Source organism: Dipodomys spectabilis, unplaced genomic scaffold, assembly GCF_019054845.1.
Source record: "Dipodomys spectabilis isolate Male_0828 unplaced genomic scaffold, ASM1905484v1 ptg000061l, whole genome shotgun sequence".
In the NCBI taxonomy this organism is placed as follows: Eukaryota; Metazoa; Chordata; class Mammalia; order Rodentia; family Heteromyidae; genus Dipodomys; species Dipodomys spectabilis.
The window spans coordinates 5,267,699-5,283,170 of NW_024870738.1; the positions used below are offsets into that span (position 1 = coordinate 5,267,699).

Sequence of the window (15,472 nt, forward strand, 5' to 3'; positions counted from 1 at the left end):
GCATGCATGAAGCCCTGGGTTCAATTCCTCAGTACAACATACATAGAAAAAGCCCGAAGTGGCGCTCTGGCTCAAGTGGTAGAATGCTAGCCTTGAGCAAAAGAAGCTCAGGGACAATGCCTAGGCCCTGAGTTCAAGCTCCAGCATTGGCCAAAAAAAAAAAAGTCTCACAGAATTTCCTGCCTGGACTGGCTATGAACCATAATCCTCAGATCTCAACCTTCTGAGTAGTTTAAGATTACAGGCATGAGCCACCAGTGCCTGGCTACAGCCACGCCTTGATATCATTTGTAGACTTACATTGGCTCTATTTTCATGATAGCCCTCAGACTTAGGCTAAACTTGAGTTATACTTTCTCTTAGATGGCTTCAGGCTATTTTTTTTCAGGCTATTTTCTAAAGGTCTTCTTCCCCAAGAGAAAGGTCTCCTGAGATGAACCATCACAACTGACTCAGTGAGCTGCCTTGGGAAAGAGCAAGGACAACTGTCTTTCTATTCAGAGAATCCTATTGGGTATTAAACACAGTACCATAAAATAAACTGATACTTTTATTTCAACCTATGCTACCTTATTCCTGTGATGAAGAGGCTCTGACTGATAAAAGAATGACCTTTCAACATGTTAATGGTGCTCATGCCCCAAGGTAGCAAGAGTTCAAGTTATTTTTCTTTTCCTTCTACTTTGCTAACTGCATGAACCTTTACAACGAACATAAGTTACATACACTATCATAGAGTGGGGAGGAAATTAAGTGATTTTCATAATAAGGTTTTATAAGAAGCCTTTCAGAAGAAGTACCTTTCCTTAGATATCTGGGATCTTCTGTTTAGGAATAGTAAGAACTAAACAAGCAATGTTTCTGGGTAGAAGGTTTCTACCCTTCTGCTGAAATAAGAGCTCTAAAAGCTAATGTATATCTAAGATTAAGAAACACAACTGAGCATTGATGGCTTATGCCTATAATCCTAGCTAATCGAGAGGCTGAGATCTGAGGATAGAGGGTCAAAGCCAACCCAGGCAGTTAAGTCCCAGAGATTCTTATCTCCAATTAATCACCAGAAAATCTGGGAGTAGAGCTGTGACTCAAGTGGTAGAGTGCTAGCCTTGGGCAAAATAAACTCAGGGACAAATGCCCAGGCCCTGAATACAAGCTCTACGACTGTCTTGCACACTTGCATATGCACACACACACACACACACACACATAAATATCGTTTGAGCGTCTCTAATCTCATAATTACTATAGTATAGGGTATGGTCAATATTCTCAAATGCCAAAAATAATTTTAATTGCTATATGCATTAAACTATGAGCTATAGACATTATTTCATAGGAAGAAGTAAAGATAACTTTAAAACTATTCAACAAGATGTTTAATCAAATGATCTAAAAATCTAGTATGGAATTCCCAAAGCACAATTCCTGGCACCACTGCTGTTAACTCAAAGCTGTTAACTACAATAATAAGGAAGTGACTATTGAAGAGCAATGTTTACTCTAAGGTTATCATCTAAAATTCTACTGTACAAAATGGTAGCCTCTAGTAGCACATGGCTATTCATATTCATTAGAAAAAATGGAGACATTTCAAATGCTCTATAATCTCACGTGGCTAGCAGATACCATACTGAATGGGACAGAACAATTCTGTTCTTGTAGTAAGTTCTATTGGACAGCTCTGTTCCCAGAGAGATTCAGTACAGATATACTCTGTATTTAAGCAGAAGCCTTCTTGAACTAGAGGGAAATTCAGGTATGAAACTTGGTTAGGGGGATGGTACTGTCAGGAATGTGTCCCCTCAAGGAAAGAAGAGAAACCATCCACCTTTAGAGAGTAAACTAGGCAATGTAGCTTTAAATGGAAGACAATGTATGTTATAGCATCTAGGGGTGCCTTGGGAAGAAAATAGACAGCAATCCTGTTTTTGTAATACTGTGAATAAAAGTTGATCATGTGATAGCCAGCAACAGAATATTTGAACAAATGGATCATTGCTCTGATTATTTTATCTAAAAAATTCTCTGCATTAATATAAACAATTGAAAAGGTTTTATTTTGAAGTTGTTCTATCAGTCAGATAAAGTACCTTTAAAATAATGGGCTTACTTACTCTGAACCAAATTCTGACATCATATAAATAGCAAGCTTTGTGTTTTTCTTCGGGTCCTTCAGAAACTATTAGAGATTCACACTATGCTTCCTAGTGGTACTCAAGACCAAAATTTTCTGGGGGAATTTCCCTTCATAAAATGAATTCCCTTGCAGTCAGCTTTGAAAGGTTGGAAGGTTTTACAGAGGCCCTCATTTCCTGTCCAACTCACATGAAATCTGAACGCATCAGTGAGAAGCTAAATCTTTGTGATAAAATGAAAAAGAAGCTTCTCAAGCTTGGCGCCTTTGGCTCACAACTGTAATCCTAGCTACTCAGGAGGCTGAGACCTGGAGGATCGAGGTTCAAAGCCAGCCTGGGCAGGAAAGTCCGTGAGACTCTTATCTCCAATTAACCACCAGAAAACGGAAGTGGTGCTGTGGCTCAAAGTGGCAGACCACTAGCCTTGAGCTGAAGAGTGCAAGGACAGCATCAAGGCCCAGAGTTCAAGCCCTACAATTGACCAAAAAAAAAAGAAAAAAGAAAAAGAAGCTTCTCAGGATTTGCTGACAATGAGGAGAAACAGAAGAATTCCAAGAGAACACATACTAGAACAAAGTAAACAAATCATTTTTTTCTTTTTTTTTTTCTTCTTTTTTTTGGGGGGGGGTCCGGTCGTGGGCCTGAACTCTGGGCCTGGGCGCTGTCCCTCAGCTCTTCAGCTCAAGGCTAGCACTCTACCACTTGAGCCACAGTGCCACTTCCAGCTTTTTTTTTTTCCCTGCTTATGTGGTGCTGAGGAATTGAACTCAGGGCCTCATGCATGCAAGGCAAGCGCGCTACCACTGAGCCACCTTCCCAGCACCATACAAATCATTTTTTTCTTAAGAAATTCCCTGCCTACAAACATGCATGTAACATACACAGGGGTCTATACCTATGCATAGAAATTAAAGGAGGCTATACTAAGGGGAGGAGTTCAAAGGTGTAACACCTCTGAACAACTGAAGTACTATTTAATCAAAACAATTGCCAAGAAGCAAAAATGGGCAAGGAGGAGGGGGAAAGGTTAAACAAATATAGTCATTATGGCCTAGGTACATTATGTAAAAATGGAACCATGGAACTTGAGAGATGGGATGGGGAAATGGGGGTGAATGACGGAAGGGTTGACACTGACTAAAAAACAATGTACTTATAACCTGGACCTCTTTGTCCAACTATTTAATAATAGTAGTAGTAGTAGTAGCAATAGCAAAGAAAAAAGGAAATTCCCTGCCCTTTCATGTGCTAGAAAGACTTAAGAGGTTGGAACATCAGTGATCCATACTTAAATTCTACATAAACACTTTCATCAGAAATACATCATCACTATTCTAATCCAAAACTCCAGGCAGGGGTAGACAATCTTAGGCAGAGTGTCAAATGACAAGAAGAAGAAAAATAGCAGTCACTGGAGGTGGTGAGCCTGAGTTTGTTCCAGTCCCCTCTCCTCTAGCACCTAACTAGATGGCCCTGAACATGTCACCTAACCTCACTGCACCCCAGGGTTCTCTGTAAAGAGAAATAGTGTCCATCCTGTGTATAAGTCACACAAGGGCATGTGTGGAGTCCCTAGAAAGGTTCTAGGGACTAGCATCTAGTGAATGCACAATAACTGGCTTGATTTCCCAATTTCAGGGTCCCAGTAAAATGCTAGTTTGTTCAAACGAGACTTCTCTTACATCAATTCTCTGATATCAGTTCTCCTTTCTTCTTGGGATTCCTAGAGTACTCAATCATATTAGTAACCAAAAAGAAAATGGGCAAAAAAGGAATTTGGGCCAGACACTGGTGGCTCATGCCTGTAATCCAAGCTATTCAGGAGGCTGAGGTCTGAGGATCACAGTTTGAAGCCAGACCAGGCAAAAAAGTCTATGAAACTCTGATCTCAAATAAACTACTCAGGCCAGAAGTGGTGCTGTGGCCTTGAGCACAAAGAGACTCAAGGACAGTGCACTGAGTTCAAGCCCCAGGACCAGCAAAACAAAACAAAAAGTCATTTGAGCCAGGAACCAGTGGCTCATACCTGTAATCCTAGCTATTTAGGAGACTGCCATCTCAGGATCCCGGTTCAAGGCAAGAAACTCGATGAGATTCTTATCTCCAAATAACCACCAAAATGTTGAAAGTGGTGTTGTGGCTCAAGTAGTAGAGCATTAGCCTTGAGCAACAAAGCTCAGGGAAAGCACTCTAGGCCCCAAATTCAAGCCCTAGTAGCTACACACACACACAAAAAGGCATTTGAAGTAGAGAATTAGGGCTAAGATGAAAACAGACAGGGCTGGGAAGGTAGCTCAGTGGTAGAGCGCTTGCCTTGCATCCCTGAGGCCCTGAGTTCGATTCCTCAGCACCACATAAGCAAAAAGAAAAAAGCCGGAAGTGGCACTGTGGCTCAAGTGGTAGAGCGCTAGCCTTGAGCTGAAGAGCTGAAGGACAGTGCCCAGGCCCAGAGTTCAGGCCCCACGACCGGAAAAAAAAAAGATGAAAACAGACAGGTTTAGAAAAAAGAGCTTGAGATTTAAAGCAAAACATTGAAAAACTGATTCTAGTACATCATGATTCCATTATCAGAGTATCCCTTATACACTGTCACACTGAATAATGACAGTAGTTTCACCAACAAATCTGAGTGACATGCACTGCACAGTCAGGGCGCTATCCTCCTTAGGAGGTGCTGAAAAAGGACACTGCTTCCATGCAAAAGGAACCTGAAGATGAGTCTGAGTTGAAGTCACCATGCACAGGGGCTATGGTGACCAAGGTGGCAATGCAATCTCAAACACTGTCTTTCTTTCTAGACAGACTTTATAAAACTTGATGACTGATTACAGGTGGACATGTAAAGGAGAAAAAGAGCTTAATGATCCAATGTAAAGTCTGCTAGTCTAGGAGAAAGTTTTGTTTTGTTTTTTGCCAGGTCTGGGGCTTGAACTCAGGGTCTGGGCACTGGCCCTGAGCTTCCTTTGCTCAAGGCTAGCACTCTACTACTTGAGTACTGAGAAATTGAACCCATGGTTTCATGTATGGCTAGGCAAGCACTCTACCACTAAGCCACATTCCCAGCCCAGAAGAATGGTTATTGAACAGGGGGTCAAATGCACTCCTCAGGGACATGGGATGATCTAGAAATGTTTTGAAATGTCACAACTAAATGACAGAGGGATGCTCTGTCTGCAACTGGAATATAAAGAACACCACATTGTACACAGGACAGCACCACCTCAAAAACTGATCAATGCTTAGTAAGGGTAAGAGACCCTGGATACAGAGATTGATGATATCTTAACATGGTCAGAAGGAAGAGCGTAGAGAGTATGAAAATCTAGTTTTAGATAAATTGACAAGAAAGTGCCAAGAGAACATTCAGAGAGACTAACAAATCAAGAAGAAACCTGAAAAAGTTCCATTCAAGTTTGTTCAATGAAGTGCATATGTGTGGGTCTAGACCAAGCTTACAAATATAACTGGTAAAAAGCCAAATAATACAAACTGTAGGCTCTGTGGGCCATAAGATCTCTTTCACTTCCATTGTAGGATCAAAATCAGCTATAGAGAATACATTATCAGGGAGTGTGACTATTGTCACGGGTCAGAAAAGCCTGTCCCAAAGTTCTTTCCTCTAAAGAGATCAGGAGGGCCTCAGAAGGAAGTTAATCACTCTGACCTTCCCCTTCCTTTCTGGGTGTGAGACATGCATGAACTCTGTTACATTCCAGGCAGATTTTGCTAGGTGCTGGTGGTTCATACCTGTAAACCTAGCTATTCAGGAGGCTGAGGATTACAGTTCAGCCAGACCAGGCAAGAATGTCTGTGAGACTCTTATCTCCAATGAATCACCAAAAAGCCAGAAATGGAACTATGGCTCAAGTGGTAAAGCACTAGACTTGAGCAAAAAAAAAAAAAAAAAAAAAAAAAAAAAAAACCCTCAGGGACAGTGCCCAGGCCCTGAGTTCAAGCCTCAGGACCTGTACAAAAAAGAAAAATAAACATTGTTTAAAAAAATTAAAGTCTTCATTCATCAGCTACACAAAAACAGAAAAACAGAAGGCCGGATCTGGCCCACTGGTAGTAGTTTGCTAACCTCCAAGCAAAGAATGTGAAGACAAAGAGCTGAGATCAGGTGTGACTGCAGGCTTATCATGTTCGTGCAGATCTGAATGAAAAGAACATTGCCTTCTGGCTCATCAATAACAAACTGTGTGCTTTGTGCCTGTGCTCTCAGGAGAGTTCCGGTCCAGCCATAAACAACTTCTTCCGTGCTCTTCCATACAAAAGTCCAATTCTTTTTGTTTGTGTGATGTTTAGTCTTAAAAAGAACTCTGAGTGCAGCGATTAGTGTTCAGAAGTTCAACGACAGGCTGGAGCTTGACCTTCGAGCACAAGCAATAGAGAAAGGCCAGAGAGGAGCCAGGTTTCTCGTGTAATGAACAGCAACAGTGGTTACATAGTGAGGTGGGCAATTGGTCATTACTTCCTCAAAGGAGGAGAGTAAGCAGAGGGGCACTGAATGGTGAGCTGCCTGCTTTTTCAGAGTCTAACCCTGAGGCTAGCACACAGGAGAAACCCCACAATACAGGAAGGGAAATGGCCAAGAAGCCATAGAATTGATAGACTTGAAAAGACTCATCTTTTTGTGGTGCATTTAAACTAATAAGCTCCAAAATATTAAGGATTACAATCAATGTATTTTTTTGTGTATGTGTGTGTCTATCTATACACGCATGCCAGTAGTAGAGCTTGAACTCAGGAACTGGGTACTGTCCCTTAGCTTTTTCCCTCAAAGCTAGTACTCTACTGCTTGAGCCACCCCTCCACTTCTGTCTTTTTTGATGGTTAGAGATTAAAAGTTTTAAAGACTTTTCCTTCCAGGCTGGCTTCAAACCATGATCCTCAGACCTCAGCCTCTTGAGTAGGTTGGATTATAGGCACCCAGCACCCAGCAGCAAGGTATTTTTTTGTGCCAGTCCTGAGGCAAGAATTCAGGGCCTGAGTGCTCTACCACTTGCCACAGCTCCACATCTGGCTTTCTGGTGTTTACTTGGAGTCTCATAAACTTTCCTGCCTGGTATAGCTTTCAACTGTGATCCTCAGATATAAGCCTCCTGAGTAGCTAGGATGAGCAGCATCAGGCAAGCAATTTATTTTTCATGTACTTTGTAGTTGCATGCTTATTTCAAAAGAGAGGAGAACAAAAAATAACAAACTAGATTTCAAAGTAGTCTATGGTTGACAAAAAAGATGTTACTTCACCATGAAACTTTACAAAAGCAAAGTGCCCACTTACTTTCCAGTTCAATGATTTCCATCCTCTTCCCATCAACATCCTGACCTACAAAACGTAGGTCTTTCTGCTCAAACTGGTTGATGAAATTAGGATTCACCTGGAAATGGAAGACAGTAAGCCAAGAAATTAAGTCTTTGAGCCACACTGCAATGCAGACATAGTTAATGAAAAGGGCCTGCATAAGCTGGGCAGACTTTCCACCTCATTGATCTTCTAATGAGAACTTAATTTCTGTGTTCAACACTCAATGTCTAATTTTAAGCTCAGGACAAACCTGGGACATACTGTTTAATCAAATCACCTTAATCTAGGTGTACAAAGTTCTACTTCCCAAAGATAAGAATCAAAACATAAGACCCAGACATTCTGTCTCAGAACCTTAAGATTGGCTAGTTGTAGCCAACTCTATACTAGTATCTTCCTTGAGCTGTGTGTATTTAACTATCTCCCCCTCTCCAAATTAGAAATTTCATGAATAACTAAAATTCTTCTTTCCCTTGAACTAGGAAAATATTTTGTTTTGGGTTTTGGTTTTTTGTTGTTGTTGTTTTTGGTCCTGGGGCTTGAACTTGAACTTGGTGGGGCTGTCTCTGAGCCCTTTTGCTCAAAGCTGGTGCTCTACCATTTTGAGCCATAGCTCCACTTCCAGTTTTCTGGTGATTAATTGGAGATAAGATTCTCACACGTTCCTATCTGCACTGGCTTCTAATTGTGATCCGCACATCTCAGCCTCCAGAGTAACTAGGATTACAGGTATGGGCCTAGGGACACTTATCTTGTCCCATTTATGAAGTAGATCCCAATCAGTTGAACCAAATATGATAAGCACATCCCTACAGATAGATGAATGTTACAAGAATCTAGATTTAAGATCACCAATGTTCAGCACTGGTTACCAATTCATAGGTTGATAGGTACCTAAGTTGACCTAATCAGACTGAAGAAAAATTCCATACATGTTGCTTATAGCCTTCTCGCAGCCATCAAGTAGACTACACAGAAGCCAAAGCAGACACACAGAAAAAGGCACAGAGGCTGTGGAAATGTACCCTCTAGGAAATGTAGTGCCCTAGGGATACTACTAAGCTGGACACATTTTCCGAAGAGTTTGCTTTTAATCACAGGGCTCTCCACACTAAATATTCAAAATATGGGCAGTAATTCATCATGAAAAGCATACCTCAGGGGCTGGGAATGTGGCTTAGTGGTAGAGTGCTTGCCTAGCATGCATGAAGCCCTGGGTTCGATTCCTCAGCACCACATAAACAGAAAAAGTCAGACGTGGCTCTGTGGTTCAAGAGGTAGAGTGATAGCCTTGAGCAAAAGAAGCTCAGGGACAGTGCCCAGACCCTAAGTTCAAACCCCAGGACTGGCAAAAAAGAAAAAAAAAAGGAAAAGATCAAATTGCAGACAAAGAAAAGCATACCTCATATCGATGTCTGTGTCTTTCTTCTATAAAAGGAACATCATCATAAAGTTTCCCTGAAAAGACACAAGAGATTAATTCTGCAATAACTGCCTTTAGGCCACATCCATTGGCACATATGTAGATAAACCTCTGAGATCTCTGCCTACCACAAGCCTACAAATGACTACACATTGAGTAGCAATCTAATTTCTCTTCTCTTCTAGAAGAATATGGTGGTAACTTCTTCAAAATCTTGAAGCAATTCTCAACTAAGCCATCATCATTGCATAGGAAAATATTCATTAAGGGATCCAGAAAATCTGCCATCCTTTCAAACATCTATCTACAGGAGTGAAAGACCAGGTAATATTGCCCACCCCCTTGCTTCTATATGGACTCACACCATACTTTGTCTAATAACCTTATTTGCAATAACTAGTATAAGTCTGAGTGAAGCAGAAAAGGTCAGATAAGGTGATGTTAGGGAAATGAACCCTAAGATATGTATTCAAATGTTTTATTCTTTCATGCAATTGTTTCTAACACATTTATAAGATTATTTCTTTGTTGCTTTGTATATGTCCCTCCCCCACGGTATAACCCCTGTTTTCACTGTATTTGATGTTGGTATAATTTGTGGAGGGAAAGGGAAAAACAAATCGTTTAAATAGGGATACAGGTGGACCCATTGCAACAATGAGACATACGAGTCGTTATGTCGAAAATGAACTTTACAACTTTGGTGGGGGGGGAGGGGTGGGGGGGGGATGGGGGGAGGATGGGAAGGGGAAACAAAGGAGGAGGCTACAATGCTTGATAAGAAATGTACTCATTATCTTGCCCATGTAATTGTAACCCCTCTGTACAGTATTTTCACAATTAAAAAAAAAAAAAGAAAAATAAGAAAGAAAGCAAAAGACTTGCCCAAAGCACATAGGTCATTCTGAGGCCCAGGCTTCCTCATATGGACCACAACACTTTTTCCACGACACCAGCCACCTCTGTGTTTTCACATATCACTTGACATATTAGTTTATATACTACCTTAAAAATAGGCTCATTCTGGACTAACAAATGTAGGCACAGTACTCAGCATACACTATGTGGAAAATGAACTATGCAACTTGTAGGCAAAGGTAGGAGGGGGAAACTGGGGGTAAGAGAAGGAAGGGATAATACTGTCTCCCCAAAAAAGAAATGTACTTACTACTTGATTTATGAAATGGTAACCCCTCTGTACAATACCTTAAAAATAACAAAATTGTGTTTTTCTGAAAAATATAAAACTCGACTTCTGGGATAGAGGTGTAGCTCAATGATAGAGAACTGGCCTAGTGTGCGTGGGATCAGAGGCCTGATTGCCATCACCATAAAATTAACTTCTAAGAATTGATCCTAGAAAATAGAAAAGAGGGCAATGATTTGACCACAAAGACATATGTAGTGCTGCAATATTTAATAGAAAACAGATAAAAACAAGCTGAACATCAAGAATAGAACACTGGGCTGGGAAGGTAGCTCAGTGGTAGAGTGCTTGCCTTGCATGCATGAGGCCCTGGGTTCAATTCCTCAGCACCACATAAACAGAAAAGGCTGGAAGTGGTGCTGTGGCTCAAGTGGTAGAGCACTAGCCTTGAGCTGAAGAGCTGAGGGACAGTGCCGAGGTCTAGAGTTCAAGTCCCACAACTAACAAAAAAAAAAAGACTGATGGACTGATTACATAATCATATCTCTATATTGCCTCTTCTGAACCAAGAGTGTGTGGCTGAGAACCAAGTGTGGAGCCCTGAGCTGTAGTACCTTGAACATGACCTATTTGTCAATGGACATGGAAATCAGTAGGAAGGCCAATGACTACAGGGTCAGGGGGATAGAGCCCATCATCAAATTCCTCTGAAGAATGGTCCCATTGGAGCATGTGATCAAACAGGCTGGACCAAGGACCAAGTAGGTTACAGAACCGCACTGTGGGAGGAGGCCAGGGACTATCCCACAACACCAACACTCCTCTCTCCTCAAGCTGCCCATTTTGGTTCTTGTGCCTGAGAGGCAAATATTCTACCATTAGGGTACATACCTAGTCTGACTAGCCTCATTTTTTTGGCCATACTGGAATTTGAACTCAAAGCCTCTAACTTGCTAGGCTGGTGCTCTACCACATGAGCCATACCTCCAGCCCTGATTTTTGCTGGTGATTTTAGAGATGGAATTTAGTTAACTTTTCTCTCCAGGCTTGCCTTGAACCTCATTCCTCAAAATATCAGCCTCTGACATAAATAGGATTACAGGTGTGAGCTACTAGCACCCAGCAGTAACCTTCATTCTTTTTTTTTTAGCGGGGGGGGGGGGGGGGGGGGGAGGGGTTGGGGTGGGGGGGGTGGGGGGGTGTCTGGTCATGGGGCCTGAACTCTGGGCCTGGGCGCTGTCCCTCAGCTCTTCAGCTCAAGGCTAGCACTCTGCCACTTGAGCCACAGTGCCACTTCCAGCTTTTTGCTTTTTGCTTATGTGGTGCTGAGGAATCGAACTTAGGGCCTCATGCATGCAAGGCAAGAGCTCTACCACTGAGCCACCTTCCCAGCCCCTAACCTTCATTCTTAATTCCAGGTCACAAACTAGACATTTGCCCTGAGCTGTGAAAGGATCACAGGTCAATCCAATAAGCCTGTGACACTGACCATCCCAGCAGCCACACCAGAGCAGTGCTTTCTCTGTGCCAGACAGTATGAGGATTCTTCCCTTCATGATGGAGACAGTAGATAGGCACTTTCTTTTTTTTTTTTTTTCTTTGTGGGTCGTAGGGCTTGAACTCTGGGCCTGGGCGCTGTCCCTCAGCAATTCAGCTCAAGGCAAGCACTCTACCACTTGAGCCACAGCATCACTTTCGGTTTTCTTGTTGTTCATTGGAAATAAGAGTCTCAGGGTGACTTTGCTCTCTGGGCTGACTTTGAACAGTATCCTCAGATCTCAGCCTCCTGAGTAGCTAGGATTACAGGTTTGAGCCACCAGCACCTGACCTGGCACTCTTCTTATTCTCATGCTTCAGCCATGGAAACTAAGGTGTAGTGAGAGTAAGCAGACACACACCACTCATGCCAGAGAGGCACAGCCCAAGGGGCTGCTGGTGAGTAGTGGGGGCCTGGAGTGGGCTCAGAGCCACTGTGCTACAAGTCATTGGTGAGGTGGTTATGTCAGTGCTGGTCTGGTAAGGGGAGACATAAATATCATCCAACCTGCTGGGACTTAAAGGAGCTATATCCCATACTTAGCAGCCACCATATTAACAAAGACACTTCAGGGAATGGCTTCACAGAAAAGGACAAAAAGAAGCAAAGGAAGCCCCCCACCCCCATACTGCATGAATTTGAGGTCTGTGTGGGGAAGGTGTGACTACTGGAAAGCTGTCACAGATGCTACCACACTCCCAGTCAGTGTCTAATAGCATGGACTTTAAAACTCTTCCATAAATCACCTCATTAATCCAGCCAAAGTTTCCTTTTAGTGTGCTTTCTAAAACTTCCTAATAATCTAATTACATTAGAAACTAGAAGCTGTTTTTCAGTATCAGTGCTTAGATAAGATGAAGGAAAGCTAAAGCATTTTTTTACCCCCTGAAAATAAAAAAGGATTCAGTCATAGCTCCATTTCTTTTGGTTCTCTCAAATCTTAGCTTTAACCACTTTGCATTTGCAACGCTATGAAGTTTACCAAGACTCTTAACACTGGGACTCATTCACTATCTTTGTAATTGGCCTCTTGCCTCTGTTCTTTCAGAACTCGGCCCTTTTTTCTCTTACAATAATGCAGACACAACCATTTTAGTAAACTTCTTCTCCTTAATGAGAAAATACAGAGAAGGTTCTAAAAAGAATGGAGTCTTTTCTCACAGCATTTAAGTTCCACCTATCTTGTTCAGGCAGCTTCACCTAAAGTCATGTTACACTCCTGCCCCCATCACATTCAGGGGCTTTCCTCGGTCTCCTGGGTAGCTGTCATGAGCCTGTGTCAATGTTCCCATGTTTTTTTGCACTGAGGAAGATGAGCATCTTCTCAGGATATCACCTTATCAGGAAATCACCATCTACAGCCATACAAATCACTGGTTCCTAATTTCTTTCTTTTTGCTAATCCTTGGGCTTGAACTCAGGACCTTAGTGCTGTCTCTGAGCTTATTTGCTCAAGGCTAAAGTAAGCCACAGTGCCATTTTCAACTATTTTGGTAGTTTATTGGAAATAAGAGTCTCATGGACTTTACTGCCCAGTCTGGCTTCGAGCCTCAATCTTCAGACCTCAGCTTCCTGAGCAGCAGTTCCTAATTCCTTCTAATGCATTCTATCTTTACCTAGATTGGATACCAGTAAAGGTCATTTTTAGCAACCCCACAACACCTTAGCCCAGGACTGTGCTCATGGGATAGCCTCCAAGCCCTTTGAGTCCTCTCTGTGTCTGTCTGTCTGTCAGTCGTCCCAGCTACAAGGGGAAGACTACAATAGGTGAATTGTGATCCAGGTACATGCCTGGGCACGAAGCAAGACCCAATTTCAAAAATGGCTAGTGTGAAAAAGGGCTAGAGATGTAGCTCAGTAGTACAGCACTTTAAGGCCTACAAGCTTGAGAGCCTAAATACAAACTAGTCCCAAAAAAACAGTCAAGGGAGGAGATGTTTTCTTCCCACTCCCTAAAACAGCAATACTCTCACTGCCTCTGCCTCGTTCTGGTTCTTATAAGGCCAGGAGTCAGCGATAACCCATTCCATGACTAAATAGGGAGCCTTTGAGTGTTGAGCTTTTGTTTTGTTTTCTTCTTTTTATTAGCATATATTAATTTTATGAAAGTGTTTCATTGTGATATGACCATACACACAAATAATGTACTCTGATTAAATTCACCCCTCTCTTACTCTTCCTTATATTCCTTCCTCTCTCCATTTTATTAAGTGCTTTTTAAAAGGCTTCATGATTCTATTTTCATAAATGCAAATGAAGACTTCTTTCAACACCCCCTCCACACAAACATTGCTTCTTAACCTCAAGCCACGCCCAGTTTCCATTTTAGGTTTTGAGGCCCTATTTTTGTTTGGCCCTCAAACTAGGAATTTTTTTTTAATTTCAAATGAATATAAACATTTCAAATGACAGAAGATTATACAACATTAAACTTTATAAGTGCCCATCATAAAGTTTGACTGGGCTACGTACCAGTGGCTCTTGCCACTGAGATCTGAGGATATCAGTTCCAAGCCAGCCCAGCAGACAAATCTAAGAGACTCTTTCCCCAATTAACCAGCAAAAAGCTGGAACTAGTGGTATGGTTCAAGTGGTAGATTGCCAGCCTTGAGTGAAAAAGCTGAGGGAGAACACAAAACTGTGAGCTCAAGCATGAGTAATGGCACAAAAAATAATAAAGTAAAATTAATTAATTAAAATTAAAAATAAAGTTTGATTGGAACACAATCATGTTCATTCCCTCACATTGGCAGATGGCTATTTTCAACACTGCAACAGTTCTAAGACTGTATGTCTACTATCTGGCCTTTATGAGAGAAATATCCTGACTCCCAAGTTAGATTATTTATTAGGTAATAGATTTGGGACAGGCAGATCTCTTCTTCCCCATGTTTCATTGCTAATGAAGACCTGAAATGTAGGCAGTCTACACACAAACAAACCAATGTTTGGAGGGATTGACATTACATTTTATAGCAATAAAAACAAACACCATAATAGACAGGCACTGGTAGTCCATGCTTTTATTCATAGCTACTTAGGAGGCTGAGATCTGAGGATCGTGGTTTGAAGCCAGCCCAGGCAGAAAAGTTCATGAGAGTTTTATCCCCAATTAACCACCAAAAAGCCAGAAGAGGAGTTGTAGCTCCAGTGGCAGAGCGCTAGCCATGAGTGAGTATGAAAGCTCAGAGACTGCACACACACACACACACACACACACACACACACACACACACACACACACACACACACACAGAAACACAATAATAAAGGGCTCATTTTGTTCTTGCTAACAGAATACAAATACTAATAGAAAAATAGCTAACGTCATTACAAATTAGCTCCTCCTTTCTTTCAGACAACCTGGCCAAATTAGCAGTCATAAAAGAGATCATAACCTTTGACATAATAATTCAATTCCTGGAAATCTATCCTATGGAAACTTTTGAAGGAACAAAAGCCTATGTCTAGATATTTAAATCAGCATTTTCCTAATAAAATGTCAGAACTGAACTGAAATGTTTATCAACGGGAAATTAATTAAGTATATATGCCAAGGGACAATCTGGAAAGTGTGTGTGTGTGTGTGTGTGTGTGTGTGTGTGTGTGTGTGCATGCATGTATATATATGCCAAGGGAAAAACTGGGAAAGAACAGGGGAAGGGGTGACATTGTTCAAAAGGAAATGTACCACTTACTTGACTATAACCCCTCTATACATCAACTTTTATTCAGATGTGGGGCTTGAACTCAGAGCATGGGTGCTGTCCCTGATCATACATGAAGAAATACTCAACCTCTCTAGCTGTAAAAGAAATGCAAATCAAAACAACACTGAGATACCACCTCACCCCAGTTAGAATGGCTATAATCAAGAACTCTAATAACAATAGATGCTGGAGGGGATGTAGACAGAAGGGAA

General features: G+C 41.7%; 1 protein-coding gene across 6 annotated transcripts in view; it reads right to left on the reverse strand.

Annotated features, from left to right (window-relative positions):
* Ctps2 (CTP synthase 2) overlaps nucleotides 1–15,472 on the reverse strand; it is a 102,676-nt gene that overhangs the window by 17,580 nt on the left and 69,624 nt on the right. For all 6 annotated transcript variants that reach the window (XM_042680449.1, XM_042680451.1, XM_042680452.1 and 3 more), the window contains 2 exons: nucleotides 8,846–8,901; nucleotides 7,420–7,516 (listed from right to left, as the gene is read on the reverse strand). In XM_042680449.1, the coding sequence (XP_042536383.1) occupies nucleotides 7,420–7,516; nucleotides 8,846–8,901 (153 nt within the window). The remainder of the gene's footprint in view (nucleotides 1–7,419; nucleotides 7,517–8,845; nucleotides 8,902–15,472) is intronic.